Source organism: Trypanosoma rangeli, assembly GCF_003719475.1.
Source record: "Trypanosoma rangeli strain AM80 chromosome Unknown Tra_15.4_contig_00059, whole genome shotgun sequence".
Lineage (NCBI taxonomy): Eukaryota > Euglenozoa > Kinetoplastea > Trypanosomatida > Trypanosomatidae > Trypanosoma > Trypanosoma rangeli.
This window is the reverse complement of record NW_021705803.1, coordinates 28,821-51,906: the sequence shown is the minus strand read 5'-3', so window position 1 is coordinate 51,906 and position 23,086 is coordinate 28,821. Positions and strand designations below refer to the sequence as shown.

The following is a 23,086-nucleotide window of genomic DNA, read 5'->3' as shown; positions in this document are numbered from 1 at the left end:
GAGGGTGTCAAGATGATCTTTGGCTTACATGTTGACGCTGCAAGCCCAGCTGGCACAATTTCGTGCAAGAGCGGTGTGATGATGAGTGCCTGCAATGACTTTGACATAGTGATTAAAGGCGCTGGTGGGCACGCCTCCCAGCCCGAGCTCTGCACCGACCCCATCGTGATCGCTGCCGAGGTGGTCACGAGCCTGCAGACAGTTGTGTCGCGTCGCATCGGGGCCCTAACCGCTCCTGTTCTCAGCGTGACGATGTTTCAGGGCGGAACGGGCAGCTACAACGTGATCCCCGACACCGCTCACCTGCGCGGCACGCTGCGCTGCCTGGATCGCGAGGTTCAGGCGCGTGTGCCTGGCTTGATGGAGGGGATCGTTTCTGGGATTGCGAAGGCGCACGGCGCCCAGTATGAGATGAGTTGGCTGGAGCCCAACATCGTCACGTACAACGATCCGGCGGCGTATGGTGTTGTTAGGAACGTTGCAGAGCGAATAGTTGACGGTGTGTCTTTTGTTGAACTCCCGACTGCAATGATGGGTGTGGCAGACTTTTCCGAGTATGCTGCCAAAATACCGGGGTGCTTGTTTTGGCTTGGTGTGGGGGACGAAAGTGGGAGTTTCGCAAGCAGACATAATTACAGCTCGCGGCATCGCATAAATGAGGCGGCCATGAAGGAGGGCGTGAAGATGCACGTGGGGTTGGTAGCCGCGTTGTCAATGTTGAATGGCTCTTTTACGGGTTAGGGTAATCCCTTGCTTTGCTGCTTTTTAGTTTGTTGACACATATCTGGGAGGTGGCAGGTCTTCTTTTCTTGTTTGTTTGTTTGTTTGTTTGTTTGGTTTGTCGTTTTACAGCTTCTTGACTGCAGCCATCTCCTTCTGTGTTGACTTAATATTTTTGCTCGCTATCGTGCAACGATGGGTTGTTCACCGAAGTAATAATTTTAAACATAATTTGGTGCTAATGTGATTGTCTTCATTGATGCTTTTTGTGCTGAGGAGGCATATATATATATATATATATAAAGATATGAAACGAAAGGAGAGATGGGGGCATCATAGACCTCCTGCTGCGCCGTGATCGTCCAGGTTTTGTTAGAAGCTCATGGGAGAGGAGCATGTGACTGGGGTGGCAAAGCAGACAATGACGGCCTGTGTTTACATGACCTGTTTTTCTGCGTATAAATTGATGATGATGTTGTTGTTGTTTTTAACGAAACCGCGCTGGAAGGCAGTGCAAATGTAGATCTCTTACTCTCACCTTAGCTCTCTTGCACTGCTCTTGCCCTCTGCGCGAAAGGAATTGGCGGTTGCCGGTACCCAACAGACTGCCACTTCCTCGGTTTCCAGCTACTTTGGTTATCGTAAAGCATCTTTTGAGTACCGTTGCGGCACTGTTGTTTGTGAGGGGCGTAACCCCTGCCCGGACTTTCGCAAGATGTTGGGGGGCGCACCAAACCCAAACTCGAACCTCTCTCTGTGCTATCTCTCTGTCTCTGTCCCTGTCTCTCTCTTTGCAGGAAGAAGGGACAAGGAGTCACTCAGGGGTAATATTCGGTTCTGCTCTGTCCTGTACCGTGTTGGCTTATTTCTTTAGTAATGCGGGCATTTTTCGCTCCCACACGCATATCTCTGAGCGGTGTTTTTTCGGTATCCCCTGTGTGCCGCTTCCTACTATCAGAGGCGTCGATGCGGTCCGCATTTCGCCGCAGCTGTGCCGCAGAGGGCGTGGGACTTCACGAGGGTGTGGCGGAAGATGTTTTAGCGTCTGCCATTACCGATACCGGGGTAATTTCTTTTGAGGACGCCAAGGCGCAGCTTCGGTCATCGTCGGTCTTCCGAATTGACGCTGGCGTCGTCTACATGGCAGCGGACGGTGATTGCGAGCGAAGCCAGGTGGAGTTGATGCTTTTAAAGGTGGCGGCGAAAATTCCCTCGACAGGGGTGAGTGGCTCGCAACTGCAGGCGATACTGGAGGACGAGGTGCCGTACTTTCAGCCTTCAGTGGTGGGGGCGCTTTCCCTCAAGGACGCGATTCAAAGCTACCCGCACATATTCCTCGTGGAATCGGAGCCCGCTGGAAAGTGGACGGTCAAGCCAGTCACCGGTGCGCCCCCTGGTGCCTCTACGTGTGGAAAAGATGGGCCGCACGGCATTGTCGACTTCTGTCGCAGGAGGGCGCTGATGGGTCACCAAGGCGCCTATGTCCCCTTGCGTCTTGCAATGCAGAAAACAGGCATCACGGAGAAAAATTTGCTAAAACAGCTAGTAATGAACGAGGAGGTGGCAAGGGTCCTGCAGGTAAAGCTGTCAGTTCGCTTGAGACCTAAGCGTGCACCCACAAACGTCTTTTGTTTTGTTGACGGGGACGAAATTGGTCCAACCGTCGTGGAAGCCATGGGAAGAGAATTAACTCTCTCGGGTAAATCCACGCACGTTGTGGCTCGTCACCCAACCTCTCCAAAGCACAGCGGCGGTGACATCATTGTGCCGGATGAAATGCCCACATATGCTGTTTTGGAGTTAAAGGCCAGGGAGCTCATCCTGCGTCAGACGGTTGTTCTGCAAGACGTCATCTACATGTGCTCCTCCAACCAGTTTACGGTGTATGCAGAGCATGTGGCGAAACTGAATGCGTTTCCCGATGCAGATGTGTACGTATGCTGTCCGAGTAGGGTGAAGCTGGTGGCTGAAAAACAACACGTTCCACTGTGAAGCCATCGGCGGGCGATGTAACTTTTTTGCATCTTTGTATTGCTGTTGGTGCTCTTCGTGTGTGTGGTGGGGGGGGGGGGGGAGGAGAAGCAGAAGAAGGTGGATGCGCCGCGGTTGTTTCGCATTGGTTGTTGTTAGCGCTGTTTTTATTCTTACCCTGAGTGCCAGAATGTGATGCTGCTTCCTTCTCGTTGCTTTTCCTCACCAGGAATTATTTGGTCTCATCAACGATGCTGCGGCGCTGCGTGCGACTGCATTTTAGTAGAACGCCGCTGTGGCTTGCTGACGATGTGGTTAGTCTTTTCGAGCGGTACACCGAAATTGAGAACTCCAACGAACGACGGATTAGTGCACTGAGGGCATGCAGCATGTTTGACGATGAGTGGATTGCCACGGAGAAGGTGCACGGCGCCAATTTTGGCATCTACTCCATCGACGGTGGCAAAATGATACGCTATGCGAAGAGAAGCGGCATTATGCTCCCCACCGAGCACTTCTTCGGCTATCATATTTTGATACCGCAGCTGCAGCAGTACATCACCGCCACCCGTGAGATGCTCTGTGACAAACTGCAGAGGAAGTTGCACACCGTTCTCATAAACGGCGAGTTGTTTGGGGGGAAGTACGATCACCCTAGTTTGCCCAAGACGCGAAAAACAGTGATGGTAGCGGGAAAGCCTCGGACAATCAGTGCCGTGCAGACAGATTCGTTCCCGCAATACAGTCCAGACCTTCATTTTTATGCGTTTGACATCAAATACAAGGAAAGTGTGGATGCTGAGTACAACACTCTCATGTTTGATGAGGCAACGGAGTTGTTTCAGAAGATCCCTGGGCTACTGTATGCGAGGGCTATTATTAGAGGGCCAATGTCGAAGGTGGCGGCCTTCGATGTGGAGCACTTCGTCACCACCATTCCTCCACTTGTTGGGATGGGCAACTATCCACTGAAGGGAAACTGGGCAGAGGGACTCGTGGTGAAGCATGCGAAGCGGGGGAAGCCGGGCTTCGACCCCAAGGGGTTGACCATCTTGAAGTTTAAGTGTACCGCCTTTCAGGAGATTTCGACGGACAGGCGCCAAGGGCCTCGCGTTGACGAAATGGAAGTTGTGCGACGGGATTCGATTAGCCGCTCGGGTGTTCAGCTGCCTGACCTGGAAAGCGTCATACACGATCCAGTGCAGCTGGATGCCTCAAAGTTCCTGCTGGACCACGTTTGTGAGAATCGCCTGAACGCTGTGCTGTCAAAGATTGGGACAGATCCCTTTGAAAAGGAGGAGATGACGCCGGATGCGCTGGCGACGCTGCTGGCCAAAGATGCCTTGAAGGATTTTCTCAAGGAGGCGGAACCCGCCATCGTCAACACGCCCATTCTTACTCGCAGGGATATGGCGAGATACGTCCTTTTCGAATCGAGGCGGCTTGTCTGCTCGCGCTGGAAGACAATCCTTCAACGGCAGACGCCGGATGTGGTTGGGTGAAGGGGATTGATGGGCAGGGAGTCAACGTCTCGTTAACTGTGTTATTGTTGATGCGGCACAAAGTCTTCCTGCATTATTCTGCTTGCGCCCCCGTATTTTATTTTATCTCATTCACAAGCGAATATGTTTTGTTGTTGTTGTTGTTTCTTTTCCATTCCTGATCTCTCTTTCTCCTTGGTCCTGTTGGGGAGGTCCGTGCAGTGTTTGGGGTGGATTTGGGTATAGGAAGGGGAGGGGGGATTCATGCGTGTGCTTTCCCGCGCTGCGCGCATACTGCCGAGGCTGACCCCTACGAGGAGCGTTCAGCGCCGGGAGGTGTCGCGCGAAGCGGTACTCGCGCGGTGGAACGCCCGTCCCGTGGACGCGACGGGGGGCAACGCGGCAAGTGTTGTGGGCAAAGGCATGAAGTTCGCATCTGCTATCACTGGGGGTGGTATGTGGGGAAAGCCCCGCGTGGATGTTGCCTCAACGATTGCGGATGTCAGTTGGGACCTCTGCGAGCGCCTGGATTTTTACGTACAGTACAGCGTGCCGTCTAACTGGTTGGTGGCGGAGCGGGTTGGCGAGAACAGCCTCGCGATTCAGTGTCGACCGCCACTGGCTGACCCTACCGCGGGGCAGCCGACGGTTCACGGTATTTCGCTCAATTGTTTTGCCTACAAGCAGAAGGTAAACGAGCCGGACAGTGCGAGGCTTCTCAGCCTCTTCCTGAAGCGATTTAACGCGTCCGTCTCCAACTCCTTGGAGGTTGTATCGCAGTCAGCTGGGCGGAGCGGAGTTGCCGCAGCTGCAGATTCATCCACGCGTAGTATTAGTGAGTCCCTGGCCAGCCGACTCGACTGCGCCGTGGCGGACATCACGTTTACACCTGCCGCTGGCGAGCCCTTGGCCCATGGACTCTGCCGTGCCTTTTACAACTCAAACCACAAATTTCACTACGTTGTCGTTGTTGCGGTGCCAGAGGAGGAGTTTGAGGTGTCGCTCGACCTCCTCACGCATGCGTTGCTGGCGGTCGTCGAGGGCCGGGTGGAAGCTGCGGCAAAACGTACATAAACGTAGACGCGCACAAAAATCCGGAGGCGTTAACTGAAGGAGCCTTCGCTTAGTCAAGCTCGCTGTCCGAAGTATTTTATCCGCTGTTTATTCCTTCTTTCTCACTCTTTCTTTCTTTCTTTCTTTCTTTCTCTCTCTCTCTCTCTCTCTCTCTGACACCTACACACGCACGAACGCCTGTTTCCCCTTTTGATGTGGCGTACGCCACATGGTTGCTTCTATTCTCCCTTTCTTGTTATTCGCAGCAGCGGCAGCAGTAAAGCATGGGGATTGAGAGCCATGAGAGTGGAGAGAAGGAGGTCTCAAGAGGCCCCACGGATGGTGTCGTTCTTCGGGAGCACAGCAACGAGAATCTGTTGAAGTTTGACACGCACGACAACTACTCAACGACGTCGGTGATAAAAAAAATGATCATGAAAAGCCTGCCGCCACCCAAGACGAATGCGCCTCCACAACCGCTGTTCAACGGGCTGTTGCGCATGGGCAAAAACCCGAATACACCGCTCCTTTTTATGGCGTTTCAGACACCTGAGGACGGTGCCGCAGCCGCAGAGCTTCTGCGGGGGATGCTTTTTCGTGGGAAAAAACAAGTGGCAGGAGTTACCCGTGACGCAGCGAGATCTGCAGCTTACCCACAAGGGCAATGTTCGGAAACGGCCACGTGATAAGGAATGCTTGGGGCAAAGCAAAGTTTCTCAGTGGGAGGGATGTGCCATGGAGGAACAGCTCTCTCGCAAGAAGAGGCATTGTTTACAGGTGATGAGGGCGATAGCCCCACGAGGAGGCAAGCACGAAGAGCTCTTCGCTGGTATCCACGCCAGTCCAGAGCTGACTGGCTATCGCAACCACGTCCAACTTTCATTTGGCTACACCGAGGATGCGGAGCCCTCGATTGGGTTTATGAAGGGTGCAATGGTTGAAGGTACGTGCGCCATTGATTCAGTCGTTGAACGAGACATTGTGACAGTGCATCCGGTAGCCAAGGCGTTGGCTCAGGCAGTAATGTCTGTTTATCACATTTTCTCGCCGCCTGAGAAAGGGGGCCTGGTGGTGTTCGACAAGGTAAGGCAGCAGGGGTTCTGGCGAAAGCTGCAGGTGCGCCATAACGTACGTGGCGAGGTTATGGTGGATATTGAGCTGGACATCGACAGCGCGGAGGCGTCCGTGGTGAATGATGTGAAGGCGCAATTGACGGACGCGCTGTTGAGCGACGCGTTAAAGCGAAAACTAAGGACGGTGTCTGGGAATGACACCGCAGCCGTGGTGAGTGTCCAGTATCATCACGGCACCGGGATGATCAGCTCTTCTGCAGCGGATGTGCCGCGTCATATTCTTTTTGGCACATCCACACTCACGGAGAGCCTTGCCGGTCTTCAGTTTGAGCTAAGCCCCACTTCCTTCTTTCAGGTGAACACCGCGGGAATGGAACTGCTGCTACGCGAGACAGCGAAGGTTGCGGCGCTGAGTTCAACAACGACACTCTTGGACCTTTGTTGCGGTACAGGGACCATAGGCCTTACACTTGCCAGGTACGTGAAGCAGGTCATTGGTATTGAGCTTGTTGAATCCGCGGTACGCGATGCGAGGCGAAATGCTGAAAGCAACAACATAACCAACGTGACATTTCACGGCGGTCGTGTGGAGCAACTCCTGCCTGATATTATTAATGCCCTGCCAGCTGAGGATAAAACCGATATTGTGGCAATTTTGGATCCTCCCCGGGCAGGCATGACACCAACGGTGCTTAAGTGGATTCGTGGCACCCAAACCATCCGGCGTGTGGTGTACATCTCATGCGAGCAGAAGGCACTGGAGCGGGACTGTCCCCCCTTGACGAAGCCCACCACGAAAGCGTACCGTGGACTGCCCTTTGGCGTGGTGGCGGGGTTTGCAGTGGACCTCTTCCCACACACACCGCATGTCGAGATGGTGGCGGTATTGGCTCGCCTTGAGGACGAGGCGGGCGATGCTGAGTGAGGCGCTTCTACTCCCCTGTTATTTACTTTTAAGTTACCAGAATTACGCCACACCTTTTTGTTTTTGTTTTTTTGTTGCCGTCGCTGTTGCACCGGGGGCGGCGCCGTTGCTACACGCGGTGGTTCTCATCGTGTGAGTGTGTGTGTGTGTGGCATCACATTCTTTTGAGTTTTTTTTTTTTTTGCCTCGCAATGTGTTAGTTTTTGGTTGGGTGTTTTTGACGTCGCTCGCCAGTTGTGGTGAAGAAGGTGATGTCCGCGTGGGCCTCCGGAAGTCTGGCAGAGAAGCTGAAGCAGCAGAAGCTGGCGGCTCCGAAGGATAAGGGGCCTGTCGCCCCCTCTGCCACCCTCACAAGTTCGGAAGCAGAGAGCGGCAGCAGCAACGTGAGGAGCAATGTCGCTCCGTCCTCCGCCCCGCTTGCCCACCCGCCCGCCGTGGATAAGAAACCGGTAGCCTCCACTGTCAGGGATAAATCGCCGCCGCGGACATCGGCAGCACTTGCCCACCTGGGTCCCATCGCGCTTCCCCCTGAACTAGCAAAGCTAGTGTCAGCGGAGTTTAACTTTGTCGGTGTTGTGCCGACACCCCCAACAACGTTGGAGGAGACCAGACACCCCTCGGTTGCCAACGGCCCGGAGACGACACCTCGGCCAACTGCCTTCGCTGCACAGCCTGAACACAAGGAGCCCCCACAGACGGCTGACGCAAGCCATCTCTACCCAGTGCATCACCACCATCATTATCATAAGCAGCAGCAGCAACCACGACTTCAGCACCAAAGCCCTGGTCAACACCATCTGTATCAATATCAGGCACAACAACCACAGCAACGTTACATGCAGCAAGATACGTCGGGGCAATCATACCACAGTGCGTACAACTCGGTACCGTACCATATGAGTCCGGACGCCATGCCGTACCGTCCACGCATGTACAAAGGGTATCCGGGTATGAATATGAATATGGGCATGGGCATGGGTATGGGCATGGGTCTTTATGGTGGGATGAATGAATATGGTGGTTTCTCACTTCAGAGGAAGCCCGCATACTACCCACCGCTGCCGCACCCGATGGGCCCGTACCCACCAACAGATCAACACTAGGCTTATAATGTTTGTTTGCTGGTGCGTATTTGGAGAATCGAGTGCGTCATCTGGCTGACGTTCTCCCTCTTCTGTTGTTTACATTTTTTTCGAACTGTGAAAACAAGAATATGTGTTTTCTTAAATTATGCGAAGATAAAAGTGTCCAGAATATATAAAACTGGGTTCCGGTGGTGCGTGCAGGACGGTGTCTTTTTTTTTTTTTTCCATCCCTGTTTATGTGTGTGCTTGCCCACAAACCCTCTTCTTTGATAACTTGATCAAAAAATTATGATGGGCTATTAGTGAACTGGGGACGTGCTATACATGCCGCTTTTTTTTTTGTATCCCTCTTGAAGGGCCACAATGGACTTACGTTGTGTAGCCATTAACACGAAATCAAAGCTCGGTGTCCAAGATCTCCCGAGGAGGAATGAAAGTAACGCGGAAAGTAGAAAAAAAAAACGAGAGGTGAACTTCACCCTTATGTGCCTTTTGTGGTTTTTGCAGTTGGTTGCCCTCTTCTTCGCTTGTGCTGCTCACACACCCATTGTATTTGCACACATACAAAAAAAAAAAAAAAGGAAAGAGGGTGTCTCAGGTGTGTTTACAAGGCAGAGTCTTGGCGTTTGAACAGGGCTGAGGAGAGGTTGCATACAATGTCCGCGGAGAGCCAGTACCAACAGGCCGAAGGCAAGATAAACAGATTTTTATTCAAGGACTACGAAGGGGCGATGGAACTATTTGAAGCAGCAGCCGTGCGGTTTAAGTTTGCGAAGGACTACAACCGTGCCGGGGAGGCATACATACGGGCCAGTGATTGCGCGGTCAAGTGCAAAAACAAGCTGATTGCCTGTCAGGCCCACGCGAAAGCCGTGAACGCGTACATGAAAACGGACCTGAACCAGGCAGCCCAAATTTTAGACGCTGCCACCGCCCTACAAATTGATAGCAATAAGTTGAGCGATGCCGCAAAGCTGGAGGAGGAATTTGCAGAGGCTCTTTGCAAAGTTTCTCGGGGGATGGAGGCAATCCCTCACTATGAGAAGGCTACGCAGTACTTCAGCGCGGAAAACATGAAGTATCGAACCCAGGCCTGCATGGCTGCCATGGCAAAAATATATGGTGAAAATGACATGTTTGATAAGGCCTTGGCGCTTTACGAGGAGGTAGGTAACATGGCTGCGGACGGTTCGCTGCCCTACCAGGCGAAGGAGTTTTTTTTTCGAGCCATGCTCTGCCGCTTTGCCATCGTGACAGATGATAATCGTCTTGAAAAAGGCGCTGAGGCGTTGGAGGCGCTTGAAACCTACATGGCGCGCGACAAGTATTTGAAGAACACTCGTGAGACGGAATTCCTTCAGATGTGCGCCGAGGCGGTGGAAGGGGCTGACATGAATAAGTTCGATGCAGCTGTATCACTTCTTAACGATCTCCACATGCTGGACGAGTGGAAGAGCCACGTTTTGCTTGTCGTCAAAAAAAATATAGAGAGTATTCGGTAAGGTGTGGCGGCTGCGTATGCAACGTTTTTTTTTCTTTTTTTTGCTTGTGTGTGTACGACTTGTAGTTCACCTGCTTTCGTCTCAATACTTTTTGTTTCTCCTCACCGGATGCTTCCCTCACAGTACTCGTATGTGTGTGGCTGTGTGTTTTCTCAGGCGCCGTGGGCGGCGGCGGCGGTCCAGCGCTGCATGTATGTTTTCTGAACTTCAACCTACTCGCCTTTTTTTTTCACGTGTTTTTTTTTTGCTTTTTGTGTGCTTGTGAGGTTTACTGTGCACAGGCACGCACCCTCCCCCTGTTTGAAGCAAGCTTCGTGTGGCCTCTGCTCCATGCGGCCTGCAGCTGTCGGTGAGATTCTTCTTCAGAAGGCAACGAGCCCGCTGGTGGACGAGTCGGAGCTACAGGCCGTCCTGGCAGCCGCCAAGGCGGCAGCGGCAACGGGAGCGGTGAGTCTCGTGGGTGATGCGTGGCGCACAGTACGCCTATTGGCCTCTGCCGCTCGCTGCACGCTGCAAGCGGGGCGGGGGGACTTGGCGCTACCGCTCATCAAGACGGCGTTTGAGCTCTGCCCGGAGCCCTTCAGGCGATTGGCGTCGTTACTGAGCGAACAGGGGGCGGAGGACGGATGTGCACTGGCGCGCTCCATGCTCGCCGTGGCCAGCTTGCAAGATGGCGAAAGAGACATACCGGCTGTTGTTTGCACCGCCTTGATGGTGTGGCAGGGCGCGCTCACGGCTACGGCATCGAAAAGTAGCTGCGTGGGTGGGTTTCTACGGTTTTCTCACGTCGCTGGCCAAATTTTCACAGAGCTTGCAAGGGACACATCGACCCTTGAGAAGATAAGTGCGTGTTGGCTTTACAACACGCTTGCCTTTGCTGATCGCGTCGGGAATGCAAAAACCGTGTCATTTTACCTAATGCAGGAGATTTACAATGAAACGCATCCCCCGGATCTGCGGGAAATAACAGAGTGTGAGTTAGTGTGCGCTGCCGGCAAAAACGCGTGTCTGCGGATGGGTCTGCATGGATCCGAAGTGGTTGCGAAGTGGGACCGTCTCTGTACGGCGCTGTACGCTGAGGGCTGCGCACTGCTCCACGCAGCCCAGGAGGAGGTGCGCCGTCGTGCTTCCAGGGCAACAAGTATTCTACGTGAGACTTTTGCTATGGAGAGCACGTATTATCTGTCGGAGTTTCGACGCCCACTTCACCTGTCACCCGAGGAAGCTACTCTCCTTCGCGAAGCTGCTGTGGGCAAGGATCTCTGTGTGCCGCGAGAAACGTTTACACTGCTGCGTGTGGCGTGTGCCTTAAGGCATTTCTCTGGGGGAGGGGAGCACGCGTCGGCTGGGGGCTTCCCCGTTGCCTCAGTGTCCAGTGTGGTGGCCATTGCACTGCGGCACCGCTATACCGACATTGCAGCTGAGCTCCTCCGAGCGGGGTCATCGCCAAGGTTGGGCGATGGCGCGTTGCTGCTGTGGGGGAGGGAGCTTGAGTCCCTCCTCGGCGGGGCCGCGAAAGTCAGCGGTGGACGAGGTGTGAACTGCACGGCACGAGAGCGGGTTGCCGCACACGCCCACGCCCACGCTGCGGAACCAGGTCCGCTGTTGCACGAGATTTCGCAGGAGTGGTGCGCCACCGACGTGCTGCACCTCCTTGCGACGGCGGAGGCGCTGGAGGACATGCTGCCGGCAGGACTGACAATGATTCGCGGGGACAAGGCGCTTGGGCGTCAGCTGCTGGGCGACAAAGTCGTCCCGAGTTTTGTCCTTGACGGATTGTCTCGTCTTATTACGCGTCTTGTGGACGAGGGGGACCTGCCACTTGCGAGGTGTTTTCTCCCGCTTCTCGCAGGCATCTGCGAGCGGTTGCCGTCGCAGTCGAATCTGCTTGTAACACTGCATGCGATCGCTGCCTTTGCGCAGGGCTGCTTCAATGATGATGCGGATGAACGTTGGACGGCTGTTGTTAGCGCGCTACTCCCATTGCTTCCGCCTCGTCTCTCGGGAATGACGCCGCCGTATCGGCAAACGAAGTCGGTCGTTGTGGGGCGCACATTTTCTACGCGGCGTTGTGTCTTCGATGCACTTGGCGGTACCCCTCCTCTGGGGACGGCTGTTCAGCGTCATTGTCAGTTGCAGGTGCGTCTGACAGGTGATTGTAAGGGTGTGCGCCTCGTCCGCAGCGGCAGTGTCGAGGGAGCGACGCCGTGGGAGAAGATTCTGCCAGTTGGAAAGGCGTTGCTGGACGTGGTGGCCAATATGCTTGAAATAGAGGTGCAGAATCGGCGGCACCTTGGCGCCGCCCCCTGCAAAGATGCCCCTGCTTTGGAGGAGGAGGAGGAGGAGCCTTCCCGCGCGACGGAGGCTGTTAGCAGCAGCGAAGTGGAGCGGCAGAGTGGGCAGGCAAGGGCTGAGTGGTGGAGGCAGCGATACGCGTTTGATGGCGCACTGCAGAAAGTCGTTGCGAAGATGCAGTCCGACGAGATTTTTGGATGCTGGCGTGTGGCGATGTGCGGTGATTTGTCTCCCTCCTGCCTTTTAGAGCTGGAGAAGGTAGCCGCTAAATTGCTTGAGGGCATTGAAGCACCCGCGCATCATATGTCGGACGTGACGTTGCTTTTGGCGGGCCTTCCATTTCTGGTGGCACACCGCGACGCCGGCAGTCACGTGTTATTTAGTCCGTCTCACGGGTCGGCGGAGGGCACTTGTGCCTCGTGTGACGCGGTGTTGCACAGTCTCTCTGCGGCGCTGGAGATGGAGCTTCTCAAGCACGGCATTGCCGCAGCTTCAACGGACGTGTTTGCCGTTTCGCGTGATGCGTGCCTTTGCGCGCTTACGAATATGTGGAACGCGATGCCAGCGCCGCGTTCGTCTAACTCGGGGCACCGCGATGTGCGTGCCCTCTCGCGTACCCCGTTGTACCTTGTCCTGGACAACGAGCTGCACAGCCTTCCGTTTGAGGGCATGGACGTTCTTCGCGCGGGAAACGTGGCCCGCGTTCCCACACCAACATTTATTTCCACCAGTGGCGTACGATCGGTGTTTTTTCGCGGCGGTCTGGTGTATTGTGTCATTGACCCCGCTGGAGTCATGCCGAAGACATCGAAGCGTCTTCTCCCTGTCTGTCAGAGAAGTGGATGGACGACAAACACACACGCTATGTCTTCCGGTCAGCTCATGCAGGAACTGTACTCGTCTCGGGCAAAACTTTATGTGTATATCGGGCACGGAAGGGGGGAAAGCTTAGTACACCGGGGGGAATTGTATGAAAGGTTTCCTGAGCCGGACGAGTTTCCTGCTGTCTTCCTCATGGGCTGCAGCAGTGCGCACATGGAGAGTGGCTCCTCACATGACTCTTACGGTATGCCGTACGCTTTTCTGCATGCCGGATGTCCATTGTTTCTTGGATGCCTGTGGCACGTAACAGACGGCGAAATTGACCGATTGACTAAGCGACTTCTTTTGCTGCTTGCAGGAGACGACGTCGATGATGGCCTTGGACCTCTGCCCCCACCGCGGAGCGTTGGAGAGGCGCTGGCGTTGGCAAGGCGTGCCTGTAAGCTGCCATTCCTCACAGGGTGCGCCGCGGTACTGTACGGCATAAACCTTTCCCTTCAGCACGATGAGGCGGATGGTAAAGAAACGACTTTGTGATTCCTTCGTGTGAAGCTACCTGAGGCTTTATCTGTGTATTTCCATCTGTACACTACTGCCTGTGTGCATTTATGTATAGGGGAGTGTGTGGTGGTGGTGATTGTTGTTTTTGCTTCAGTTGGACTTTCTTTCTCTCTGTATGTGTTGAGTTGGCCCCGCATTTTATTATTATTATTATTATATTTTTTTTTTGAACGGGACTGAAGAACAGAAGCGCGTGGCATGCACGTTGTGAGCGACCTTCAGCGGCGCCCTAATAAGGGCCGCCTGAACTGCGAGCGGTTTGTCATTCGCTTTTATGGCGTTGTCACGGTGGTGCAGCTGGTCTGCTTCCTGGTGTACGTGACGAGTTTTGTGATAGCCTGCAAGCGCACCTTCGTCCACTCCGTGTGGGCACCGAACCCGCTCGAGTTGGTCCCTGCGCTGCAGGCGAAGTTACAGGGTTGCCCGTTCAATGAGACGCGGCGCACCCTCTACGCCTTCACGGACGTCCATCTGCTGCTCTTGCCGGACAACTCATACAAAATCTTCGCGGACCACGCCGTTCAGATGTACTTGGCGGTCTTCTTCAGCGGCTTTGCGCTGCTGATTGGCCTGGCGAACCGATGTGCGGTTGATGTGAACTTTTTCGGCGTCAGTTGGAGGAACTTCACGTTTAGAAAGGACGTTCTCTCGGCGATTGAGATTGCGTTGATCTCCCTCCTGCTGCGGGCGGCCCTCATGGCGAACGTTACGGGTGCACTTCTTCGGAAATACCTGCAGAACTGCGGCCTTCGTTCCATGGCGTACCTGCCCTTCTGCAGCATCGTGCCGCTGTTTGTGTTCATCAGTGTCGGGTACTTCACCTACGTTGTTGGCGTTGTCATGTACCTCTGGAACTCCCTGCCGAAGTACGGTATCATGACTGAGGTGGAAACCGCGGCCTACGACCTGTGGCTGCGGAGCCGGCGGAGCCGCATCATGGAGGCGAAGCGTGCCGTCCATGAGGCGAAGCGGGCAAACATGAGGCTGCAGTGCATGATACGCTCGAACGCCATGCCGCCGACTCACCCATCAACCTCTCACCCCGGAGCCACAGAAAATGGTGCGCCCATGAGCCACAACGCTGAAAGTGCGTTTTTACCGGACTCCACAGCCTTGCACCGCCCGCAGATGGTAAATATGTCGCGCTGCCGTGACACGGTGGCCCAGCAGCATGCGGGTGCGGATTTGTCTATGCAGTCCTTTAACACGCCTTTGTATGCGTCGAACATGGGTTGCCCACCGCCCCACGCTGCGCAAAATTAGAACAGTAGAGGAAAAACGAAGCATAACTTCCTTCCTACATTGTTTTTTGTTTGTTGTTTTTCCTCCCTTTGATAGTTCCGCGATGACTGTCGCCTCTGCCCTCGGTCCGTAGACGCTGTGGATAAACGGCGAGGGCACCGTTTCCCCCCTCTGCGTTCGTATCCACTCCGAAAGAGGAGACTTGCTTTACTGTGGGAATTTCCGGTGGCGCTGCCATTTGCTCCATCACTCGCATCTCCCGCCCCTTTCTCGCATACCCGCACACTCGCACACCCGCACACACATACACATATTTGCTTCTTTTTGGAGGTGCCGTTAGCACTACTACTACGACTAGCAACAGTAGCAGCAACAACTATAATAATAATAATCACAACAGCAGCGACTGGAGGAGGGGGATATGAAGGTGTACTTTATCTACGAAGGAAAAGATGTGAATGGGTGCGTGGTGGACGGCAGCCTGACGGAGGTCTTCAAGGTGAAAATGGATATCCCGGCAAGCTGGCTCAGCGGGCCGTGCGAGAAGCTGCTCAGCTTTGTAGTCTCCACGTATAACAAAAAGCACCCTGACAATCCCCTGGTGGCTGCGGAGGTTAGCCTGTGGTGTGGCAACGTGGAGCTGAAGCAGTCGGATGTGGTGGGGACACGCATACATGAGTACAACGATGTGCAGATTAGACACCTAGCAAAGTCCGCGCTGCAGGAGCAAAAACCAGGTTCGTTGGTGTGCACAAACTTTGGGTGTGGACAGTTTTTTATCCCTGCGGAGAATCACGACTCGGCGTGCCACTACCATGCGGAGCCGCCTGTCTTCCACGACATTGAAAAGTATTGGCGGTGTTGCCCGACGCACCGGGCCCGCGACTGGGAGGAGTTCAAGGCCATCCCCGCCTGTCGTGTGGGCCTCCACAGCACAGAGAACAGGCCGGTGTCCTTTGTGAGCGCGGCACCGACCAACCAGCCCTTGGCGCTAGAACAGGTCCAGGCACTCACAAAGGATACCGGCGAAAACGTTGCGGGTGGTCGCACCACTGGGCCGAGGGAGTTTGAGGGGGCGGTGGCGGCGCAGCGGCAGCCACAGCAGCAGGAGATTGTGGATGGTAAGGCGCGGTGTCGCCACTACGGCTGCCAGCAAGAGTTTGCAGTGAGTGAGAATCACCCAAAGGCGTGTCGGTATCACACAGGGGGACCGGTTTTTTGGGACACCTACAAGTACTGGAAGTGCTGCCCCGACAAGAAGTGCTACGAGTTCGACGACTTTGTGAAGGTCCCTGGGTGCACGGAGGGCCCACACCAGCTGTAGAGTCCAGACAACGCCAAAAACTTTCACATACGCACACACGTGTTTGACTGACCATTAGATCTCTGTTTCAGGCAGCACTTTACACAACGTGTACGCTTAGTTTGCTTGCATGTATTCAGCTTTCTCTTTTATATATTTTTATCGCCTTTTACTTTTTTGTTTTTGTTTCCGTTTTTCCTTCTTTTTCCGATTGTGCGTGTTTGCTGTTTCCCCCGCTTTGGTCCACAGAGCTCAGTAGGCATAACCGCAATGACAGCCTTGCAGCAATACGCCCGCGTGCACTCCGTCGATCTGACGTTGCAGCATGAGAAGGCCTACCAGCGTCAGACGGCGGTGAATGAGAACATTCACAACCCGAACAAGAAGCACGTGAACATGAGCGGCCACATCCGCTACTCCAAGAAGATTGGTTTGGGCTTCAAGACACCCAAGGCGGCTGTAAACGGCAAGTACATTGACCGCAAGTGCCCCTTCACCAGCAACGTGTCCATCCGTGGTCGCATTCTTCGCGGTGTGGTGCACTCCACCAAGATGAAGCGTTCCATCGTCATTCGCCGTGACTACCTGCACTTCATCCGCAAGTACCAGCGTTACCAGAAGCGTCACCGCAGCCTGACGGTGCACTGCAGCCCCTGCTTTGACCCCAAGCCTGGTGATGAGGTTGTGGTTGGCCAGTGCCGCCCGCTGAGCAAGACGATCCGCTACAACGTGCTGGAGGTTGTCAGCAAGTCCGCCGCGGACAAGCTGGGCAAGAAGTTCTCCAAGAATTGATCAGCTTGCGCCACTGAACTCGAAGCTTACCTTCGTGGTTTTTTTTGTTTTTATTGTGTGATTTTTATTTATTTGTCTGTGTGTGTGTGGTGCGTCGCTGGCTCGGGGCATTCTGTCTTCGCTGCGGCGTAGATGGAGTGGCTCTCCCCAGCGGCTGCTCACCCTCCTTCTTTCTTTCTAGTTGACACGCACACATTTCCCGCCGACAGGCTGTCGGACTGGCGTACATACATGCGGCTTTTTTGCCTCTCCTCCCCCCACCCTCGTTTTCTCTCGCTGGGTTTCACACCGTTAAGATCTTCCGTGACAGTAAATTAAGCCACAAGTTCATTCACTATTTTCACCACACACAACAATGAGTGTAACAACGAAGCCATTTGAGGGCACCGTGCGCTGTGAATGGTTTCAGTCACCGGCCCGCGTGAGTTTCTGTTTCTACGTGCGTGATCGCCAGGAAGGGGATGTTCGGGTGGAAGCGGGGGCGCAGTCTTTGTCGGTGACAATTCGCCTCGACGCGTCAGGGCGTGAGTATCAGTACACCGTCGACCGCCTTTACGCTTCGCTGGCCGGCGAAATACCTGTGGTGAACGTCCGGACAACGAAGGTTGAAGTGTCGCTAAAGAAGGCATCTGAGCTGCAGTGGCCGACGCTGGAAGCACCCGACGGTGGCCCCAGTGCGCCGCCACAGTTAGCCACATCGGCACCGATTGCCACCGTCAATCCGCCGGCATCGGCGGGGGAACTGAAGTACCCAAACAGCCGCGGGAAGGACTGGAACGCGTGGAAGATTGACGACGAGGACGTGAAGCCAGAGGGGGACCAGGCGCTGAACGCCCTCTTCCAGCAGATATACAGCAACGGCACTGATGAGCAACGCCGTGCAATGATGAAATCGTTTTTGGAGAGCAACGGGACCGTTTTGTCAACAAATTGGGAGGATGTGGGAAACCGGGAGGTGAAGGCGGAGCCCCCCACAGGAATGGAGGCGAAGCCCTACAATTGAGGAAACCATTGAGAGAAGCCGGTACGAATGAGTCCCCTGCGACATGCTTTTTATGTGGGCTTTTTTTTTTACTATTCCACTGCAGTTTGTCGTATCTCTCGCCTTTTTTTTTTTCTATTAGAAGATATTTTTCTGCTTATTGTTCTTTTGTTGTGATTTATTGTTGCCACTGCCTTTGGGCTTGTCTTTCGATGCTTCTGTAGGCCCCACACTGCGGAGCGAGTTCGCGTCGTTGGTAATTTCTTTCTTCTCACAGGGAGGGGAGGGGGGACTGGCATTCACATGTATGCATATGCATCTGTGTCTGTGTGCGTGTGTGTGTGTGTGTGTGTCATGGTCCCCTGCGTGTCTTTTGTTGAGATTTATGCATGTCTCTGCCCTCGATTGTGTGCCTCTTTCTATCATTATTACTATTTTCACCCCTTCCCCTGTTGACGTCAGGGATTTGTGTCTTTCTGCGGGTGCAAGTGGCGTGTCCAACGTGGCAACACACTTGAGTAGGTGGGCCTGTGGAGTGCTTCAACAGAAGTTAGTGGCGGCGGCGATGCAACTATGCCGCAGTGAGAGCGAGCCGAGCTGCCAGGAGCCAGAGGAGCGCCCCCGCGTGAGGAACCGGGAATGTTTGCAAGACGCGGACTTATATCTGCAGAAGTGCCGAAGTAGGTGCATAGAAGAGGGAGGGCTAAAAAACAATACGGTTCGCCGCGCAGCCTGGGGTCATGTGGTGCTTGGCCTCGGCAAGGTTAAGCTTATGCCGCCCGTGCGAGGCATCACACGGGGCAGTAGTCAGGGCTCCTTCAGCCCGACAAGCGCGGGCACGCCACGGCCAAGCGGCGCTGCCCAAGAGGTTGAAGCAGAGGAATGGGAAGGAGATGATAGCAAAACGGTGGATTTGTTGGAATTGCCAGATAACTGCGCCTCGCGTGTCATTCATGTCGATGTGCAGAGGTCGCTTTGGTTGTTGTACCGTGACCCCGCAAAGCGGGAGGTGATGCGCGGAAAGTTGGAGATACTCTTGCAGCGTGTGCTTTCAAATAATACCGAACGGCACTATTATCAGGGCTTGCACGAGTTAATGGGCTTTGTTATGTTTGTCATGGAGGGTGCCTCCACGGATGTTGTGTATGCCGTCTGTGAGAGGCTGCTGCAAGTACAATGGAGATCCTTTAGTGACAAGGAGTTGAGACAATCAGAGTCGATGCTCTTCGCGGTTCACGCAGTGCTGGCAAAGGAAGACGAGGAGCTTGCGAAGGAGTTAGAGGAATGCGGCGTCGCCCCCGAGTCGCACTACGCCGTGGGATGGCTCATCACGTGGTATGCGCACGTTTGCGAGGACGACAGAGTCCTCGCCCGTATATTTGATTTTCTTATTGTGCATCCATATGAGCATCTCATTGTGTTCTTTACTGCCGCTCTGCTGCTGCACGAGCGGGATCGCATCATGGGGTACATTCAATGGGCACGCGAAGTCGCCGCTGGTCTTGACGACAATCTGATGATCATGGCCAGCGTATACAAGAAGCTCACGCAACTCCCGAAGGAGGTCTTAACCATGAAGAATTCTGCGGCCGTTGAGGAAATCTTGGGTTACGCTGTCGCACTTCAGGAGCAGCATTTAGTGTGTATTCAACAGGCGAGGAAGGAATTTCTTCATCGTGGTGTGAAGAAGCGTGGGATGCTGACAGACAAAAACACGCGAAACTCAGCCCTGAAGTTGTTGTGGTCTTTCTTGTTCCGTGAGTGGCGCAGGCCTTGGAAGAATAACAACATCTCAGTGCCTTTGATGGGTGCCTTACTTGTCCTTGTGGGCGCCATGGCACTGGGCGCGACAAATTGTGACGCTGTTCAACGTTTTATGCGGGGTTACTTTTTTCTATACGAGTGATGCGAGGCAGGAATGCATCCCATGGACTCCGTATGCATCTGCACCTGGCGAGAGGTGCGAGTGGGATTATGCATGGTTTACTTCTGCTCTGCAATGGCATGTGCGCATGCAAAATGTCTCTGTTGCCTAATTTTTCTTGGGTGCAGACGGCAGGGGTGGCGTCGCCGCTGCTGCCGCCAGCGTGGAGACCAACACGCGGGAAATTGAGTGGTAATGTGCCACCTGCCCCGAGTGTTTTGCCCTCACCGCGGCGGCGTGCACATTCTGCGCTCCTACATGATCTTTGGGGCAGGAGCGAGAGAGGGCCAGGGATAGAACGAACATATCTGTGGTTCAGCTCGACTGTGGTACGCGACGATTGTACGGGGAGCGTTTTGCCCGTTGCAGTCTAAAGTGTGGCAGCTGCGTGACTCGCCCGTTTGGTTGTGGGGCGGGGCTTGCGGTCTCGGCAACTGCACGTGAACAGCCGTGGAGTTTGCCAATGCGCCGCGGCGGCGTCACGCGGGGTGCGTCGGCGTGCCAGCAGCCGCTCCGAGAGAAAAGAGAGGAGGGGTGCGCCCCCTCAGCCCCACGTCGGGGGAGCGGCGAAATTGAAATGAGGTCGCGTAAGCATCCCTTCACCCAAGCTCTTCACTTCGCTCGGCACGTGGTTGGAAGCCTTCGTGTAAGATGCGCGAAGTTCACCATGCAGGACGTGGGGTTTTTGCTTGAGCAACAGACGCTCTTAGCGGCTGCCGCAGAGCAGCAGAGTGAGTCGTCGGCGCACACTCGCTGCACGGCAGCGAGGATGTCTTGCGGGTGTCTTGACGTCACTTGCTGCAGGCCGTGTTGTGGGGCGCAAATTTGTTTCTTTATTTTCTCCCCTCGTTGTTGCTCCTTTTTTTTTTTGGGGGGCTTGAGCCTCCCACACATGCACACACTCACACACACCCCTTTGCACAGTGTCGCCTTTGATTCATCAAAGTCTTTATCACGTTGTTATTATCGGCTCTATCCCCACCATTTTCCTGTGGGCAAACTTTCATGAAGCCATACTTCTCTTCCTACGTTTTCCTCCAGCCACTAGAAGAGAACGGAAGGGGGAGGGGGTTGACATGCTTATGCGTGGCGGGACGGGACTGCTGGTTCTGGCTGCGCCGCTAATGTGGTGGCCCTCGGTTGAGGAGCTGCACCATCACCCGCTCGACGCACGCCGCACGTTCTTCTCCGCCATTACAAACGCCGGCGTTGCCGTTGGCGCGGCGGACCGTTTGGTGGGCCTATCGCGTCTCGGTACAAGTGTCATGTTCTCCGGCGTCCTTGACGGAGCCTCCGTGCGGGTGTATGACCCGTTCAGCGGTGCGGAGGTCACCCTGGCAGTGCGCACAGCGCCTAGTGAGCATGCGCTTGCTTCTGGCGCCTCGTTGCAGGCCATTGCGGAGGCGGATCGCGTGCGCATCGAAGCAATGGCTGTGGAAACAGCTGTGGAGCTGCGTCCTTTGGCGGAGGCGGGCAACGCCCTTTGCGAGAGACACACCGCAGCTGCTGTGCGTCACATCCTCCACTATTTGCGGCGGGCACGTCGTTCAGGTGTATGCTCGGTTCTCTTTACGGGCGAGCACGGTGTCGGGAAGACGCACACAATGCAACACGTAGCGCAGCAGTTCCCGCCCGTTGTTGATGTGCAGGGCGTCAAGTACGTGTTGGAGCGCCGTGACCTTAGCGTCGCCCGCCTGCTGCAGCTGAATGAGCGGGAGGCTGTGACGGTGCTCCGCCGCATTTTTGCTGTTCCACCAGTGGCGTCGCCAAACGGCACCGATGCCGTCCTGCTGTTGTTGACTCTTGATGCTGCTGACTTGCTGTGGGCTGATGCAAACTCGTTGGTAGCGCTTGTCTCGCACCAGCTGTGCTCTCTACTTGAGGAGCTGCGGGAACCGGCGGGAGCGGCGCATGCTCATTTTCACGTTGTGCTGCTCGCCACAGCTAGTACCACCACGTCACTACCTACTACGCTACTCACGCGTCTTTCCTCACGGGTTGTGCACGTCGCGCCCCCGTCGCTTCAGGAGCGACAGAGATACATTGACAGGCACAGTGCCTCCTCTAGTTTTCCGCCAGAGGTGCGGCAAAGGGTGGCCGAATTACTTGCAGGGTATACGGCTGGGCAGTTGGTGGCGTTACAAGCGGGGGATATGCTCCTACAAACGTTGGAACGCGAGGCGGCACGTGGCGCAAAGCAGAGAGAGTTCGAAGAAAACCAGGAACAGGAAGCGCGGCTTGACGCTTACCGCGGACTCATTGGGCTGGATGCCATTGTCCGTGATCTTGAGGAGTTTGTCGTGTGGCCGCTGCTCCACCTGCAACTGCTGCGCCGCTGCGGGGTGATGGCGCCGAAGGGTGTTGTTGTGTGCGGCCCAGCAGGAAGTGGAAAGACGGCGCTGTTGACGGCGCTGGCGCGGCGCCTGCGGTCGGAGAGCGCACGCGGGGTGCACGTGATGCTTGTCGACGGCCTTGCACTGATTGAGAAGGAGGTGGGGCGCACGGAGAAGAACATTGCCGCGCTCTTCGCCACTGCGCGGGCGATGTCGCCCACCGCACTGTTCCTTGACAACATTGACAGCCTGGCACCTCCACGCGGCCAGCACACGAGTGAGGTTTCGAACACAGCCGACCGCACGCTCAGCACGCTGCTCACAGAGATGGACGGTATCAGCAATCGCCACTGTGATGGCGATGTTGTTTTTGTCGTGGCGTCCGCGCCGTACTTTGCGGCACTCGACCCCGCCATTGGCCGTCCTGGTCGCCTCGACCTCCGGCTTGAGATCCCGCTCCCGACGGCGGCGGAGCTGCGCGACCACGTTGTACGCCGTGTCATGTCATGCGTGGTGGAGTGCGGTGGCAGCGACGCGACGGGGGACGCGGGGACGGTGTCAGCTCTGGTGGAGGCGCACGTGGCGCGGTGGATGAACGCGCGGCGTGTCACCGTGGCGGAGGCAAACGCCTTCGTCCGTGAAGTGGCCTTGCACATGCTGGAGCCATCCCCCTGCACCCCGCTGGATCGGCTGCGGGAGACCCTGCAGAGGGCTACCGGCTCGTAGGAGCACTTTTGCCTGCTTTTCTGCCTCGCGTACTTGTGTTGCTGCCGGAGCGTTTGCACCGTCCCTTTGTTGTCGTTGCTGTCTCTTCTCTTTGTCCTCATACCCCATTCCCCCCCCCCCCTTTTTTTTTTTTGTCTCTTGCTTTTTCTTTTTTTGTGCGTGTGTGTGGCTGCAGAGCACAACACAATAGCACCGTGCGATGGGATCACCGAAGCGAGCGGCAGCAAAGGAGTCACGGCTGCAGTTGCGGATGGCTGCACGCTACCAAAACGCGCTGGTCACCTTCCACGATGGTG

General features: G+C 55.2%; 17 protein-coding genes across 17 annotated transcripts in view, besides 12 other annotated features; 16 read left to right on the top strand and 1 right to left on the bottom strand.

The window, feature by feature from the left end:
* Window positions 1–12: 12 nt before the first annotated feature.
* Window positions 13–741, top strand: TraAM80_02559 (amidohydrolase; the record flags this gene model as incomplete). Its single annotated transcript, XM_029379558.1, has 1 exon — window positions 13–741. The coding sequence occupies one exon, from the start codon at window positions 13–15 to the stop codon at window positions 739–741; it is 729 nt and encodes a 242-aa protein (XP_029240618.1).
* Window positions 742–809: 68 nt separating this feature from the next.
* Window positions 810–842: a microsatellite.
* A 159-nt stretch (window positions 843–1,001) lies between these two features.
* Window positions 1,002–1,029: a microsatellite.
* Window positions 1,030–1,468: 439 nt separating this feature from the next.
* Window positions 1,469–1,514: a microsatellite.
* Window positions 1,515–1,686: 172 nt separating this feature from the next.
* Window positions 1,687–2,712, top strand: TraAM80_02558 (uncharacterized protein; the record flags this gene model as incomplete). The annotated part of the gene is made up of 1 exon (XM_029379557.1): window positions 1,687–2,712. One exon carries the CDS (start codon window positions 1,687–1,689, stop codon window positions 2,710–2,712), a length of 1,026 nt encoding a protein of 341 aa, XP_029240617.1.
* Window positions 2,713–2,942: 230 nt separating this feature from the next.
* On the top strand, window positions 2,943–4,193 carry TraAM80_02557 (RNA editing ligase; the record flags this gene model as incomplete). Its single annotated transcript, XM_029379556.1, has 1 exon — window positions 2,943–4,193. The coding sequence occupies one exon, from the start codon at window positions 2,943–2,945 to the stop codon at window positions 4,191–4,193; it is 1,251 nt and encodes a 416-aa protein (XP_029240616.1).
* A 124-nt stretch (window positions 4,194–4,317) lies between these two features.
* Window positions 4,318–4,338: a microsatellite.
* A 98-nt stretch (window positions 4,339–4,436) lies between these two features.
* On the top strand, window positions 4,437–5,246 carry TraAM80_02556 (uncharacterized protein; the record flags this gene model as incomplete). The annotated part of the gene is made up of 1 exon (XM_029379555.1): window positions 4,437–5,246. The coding sequence occupies one exon, from the start codon at window positions 4,437–4,439 to the stop codon at window positions 5,244–5,246; it is 810 nt and encodes a 269-aa protein (XP_029240615.1).
* Window positions 5,247–5,336: 90 nt separating this feature from the next.
* Window positions 5,337–5,375: a microsatellite.
* Window positions 5,376–5,400: a microsatellite.
* Window positions 5,401–5,509: 109 nt separating this feature from the next.
* On the top strand, window positions 5,510–5,911 carry TraAM80_02555 (tRNA (uracil-5-)-methyltransferase; the record flags this gene model as incomplete). The annotated part of the gene is made up of 1 exon (XM_029379554.1): window positions 5,510–5,911. The coding sequence occupies one exon, from the start codon at window positions 5,510–5,512 to the stop codon at window positions 5,909–5,911; it is 402 nt and encodes a 133-aa protein (XP_029240614.1).
* Window positions 5,912–5,960: 49 nt separating this feature from the next.
* Window positions 5,961–7,223, top strand: TraAM80_02554 (tRNA (uracil-5-)-methyltransferase; the record flags this gene model as incomplete). Its single annotated transcript, XM_029379553.1, has 1 exon — window positions 5,961–7,223. One exon carries the CDS (start codon window positions 5,961–5,963, stop codon window positions 7,221–7,223), a length of 1,263 nt encoding a protein of 420 aa, XP_029240613.1.
* Window positions 7,224–7,353: 130 nt separating this feature from the next.
* Window positions 7,354–7,374: a microsatellite.
* A 100-nt stretch (window positions 7,375–7,474) lies between these two features.
* Window positions 7,475–8,326, top strand: TraAM80_02553 (uncharacterized protein; the record flags this gene model as incomplete). The annotated part of the gene is made up of 1 exon (XM_029379552.1): window positions 7,475–8,326. The coding sequence occupies one exon, from the start codon at window positions 7,475–7,477 to the stop codon at window positions 8,324–8,326; it is 852 nt and encodes a 283-aa protein (XP_029240612.1).
* Window positions 8,327–8,964: 638 nt separating this feature from the next.
* On the top strand, window positions 8,965–9,810 carry TraAM80_02552 (soluble N-ethylmaleimide sensitive factor (NSF) attachment protein; the record flags this gene model as incomplete). The annotated part of the gene is made up of 1 exon (XM_029379551.1): window positions 8,965–9,810. The coding sequence occupies one exon, from the start codon at window positions 8,965–8,967 to the stop codon at window positions 9,808–9,810; it is 846 nt and encodes a 281-aa protein (XP_029240611.1).
* A 330-nt stretch (window positions 9,811–10,140) lies between these two features.
* On the top strand, window positions 10,141–13,464 carry TraAM80_02551 (separase; the record flags this gene model as incomplete). Its single annotated transcript, XM_029379550.1, has 1 exon — window positions 10,141–13,464. The coding sequence occupies one exon, from the start codon at window positions 10,141–10,143 to the stop codon at window positions 13,462–13,464; it is 3,324 nt and encodes a 1,107-aa protein (XP_029240610.1).
* Window positions 13,465–13,623: 159 nt separating this feature from the next.
* Window positions 13,624–13,654: a microsatellite.
* A 32-nt stretch (window positions 13,655–13,686) lies between these two features.
* Window positions 13,687–14,751, top strand: TraAM80_02550 (uncharacterized protein; the record flags this gene model as incomplete). Its single annotated transcript, XM_029379549.1, has 1 exon — window positions 13,687–14,751. One exon carries the CDS (start codon window positions 13,687–13,689, stop codon window positions 14,749–14,751), a length of 1,065 nt encoding a protein of 354 aa, XP_029240609.1.
* Window positions 14,752–15,151: 400 nt separating this feature from the next.
* On the top strand, window positions 15,152–16,054 carry TraAM80_02549 (rar1; the record flags this gene model as incomplete). The annotated part of the gene is made up of 1 exon (XM_029379548.1): window positions 15,152–16,054. One exon carries the CDS (start codon window positions 15,152–15,154, stop codon window positions 16,052–16,054), a length of 903 nt encoding a protein of 300 aa, XP_029240608.1.
* A 119-nt stretch (window positions 16,055–16,173) lies between these two features.
* Window positions 16,174–16,241: a sequence feature (A-rich).
* Window positions 16,242–16,303: 62 nt separating this feature from the next.
* Window positions 16,304–16,825, top strand: TraAM80_02548 (small subunit ribosomal protein S11e; the record flags this gene model as incomplete). The annotated part of the gene is made up of 1 exon (XM_029379547.1): window positions 16,304–16,825. One exon carries the CDS (start codon window positions 16,304–16,306, stop codon window positions 16,823–16,825), a length of 522 nt encoding a protein of 173 aa, XP_029240607.1.
* Window positions 16,826–17,180: 355 nt separating this feature from the next.
* TraAM80_02547 (phosphatase-like protein) lies at window positions 17,181–17,828 on the top strand (the record flags this gene model as incomplete). The annotated part of the gene is made up of 1 exon (XM_029379546.1): window positions 17,181–17,828. One exon carries the CDS (start codon window positions 17,181–17,183, stop codon window positions 17,826–17,828), a length of 648 nt encoding a protein of 215 aa, XP_029240606.1.
* Window positions 17,829–18,127: 299 nt separating this feature from the next.
* Window positions 18,128–18,160: a microsatellite.
* Window positions 18,161–18,192: 32 nt separating this feature from the next.
* On the top strand, window positions 18,193–19,713 carry TraAM80_02546 (GTPase activating protein of Rab-like GTPase; the record flags this gene model as incomplete). Its single annotated transcript, XM_029379545.1, has 1 exon — window positions 18,193–19,713. The coding sequence occupies one exon, from the start codon at window positions 18,193–18,195 to the stop codon at window positions 19,711–19,713; it is 1,521 nt and encodes a 506-aa protein (XP_029240605.1).
* On the top strand, window positions 19,713–20,105 carry TraAM80_02545 (uncharacterized protein; the record flags this gene model as incomplete). The annotated part of the gene is made up of 1 exon (XM_029379544.1): window positions 19,713–20,105. One exon carries the CDS (start codon window positions 19,713–19,715, stop codon window positions 20,103–20,105), a length of 393 nt encoding a protein of 130 aa, XP_029240604.1.
* A 513-nt stretch (window positions 20,106–20,618) lies between these two features.
* Window positions 20,619–20,643: a microsatellite.
* Window positions 20,644–20,807: 164 nt separating this feature from the next.
* Window positions 20,808–22,790, top strand: TraAM80_02544 (putative cell division cycle protein; the record flags this gene model as incomplete). The annotated part of the gene is made up of 1 exon (XM_029379543.1): window positions 20,808–22,790. The coding sequence occupies one exon, from the start codon at window positions 20,808–20,810 to the stop codon at window positions 22,788–22,790; it is 1,983 nt and encodes a 660-aa protein (XP_029240603.1).
* A 121-nt stretch (window positions 22,791–22,911) lies between these two features.
* Window positions 22,912–22,945: a sequence feature (A-rich).
* Window positions 22,946–23,068: 123 nt separating this feature from the next.
* Window positions 23,069–23,086, bottom strand: part of TraAM80_02543 (uncharacterized protein) — a gene marked incomplete at both ends in the record, with an annotated part of 318 nt that continues 300 nt past the window's right edge. The window contains one exon of the mRNA XM_029379542.1: window positions 23,069–23,086. This exon is cut by the window's right edge and continues 300 nt beyond it. Within this exon, the coding sequence (XP_029240602.1) occupies window positions 23,069–23,086 (18 nt within the window).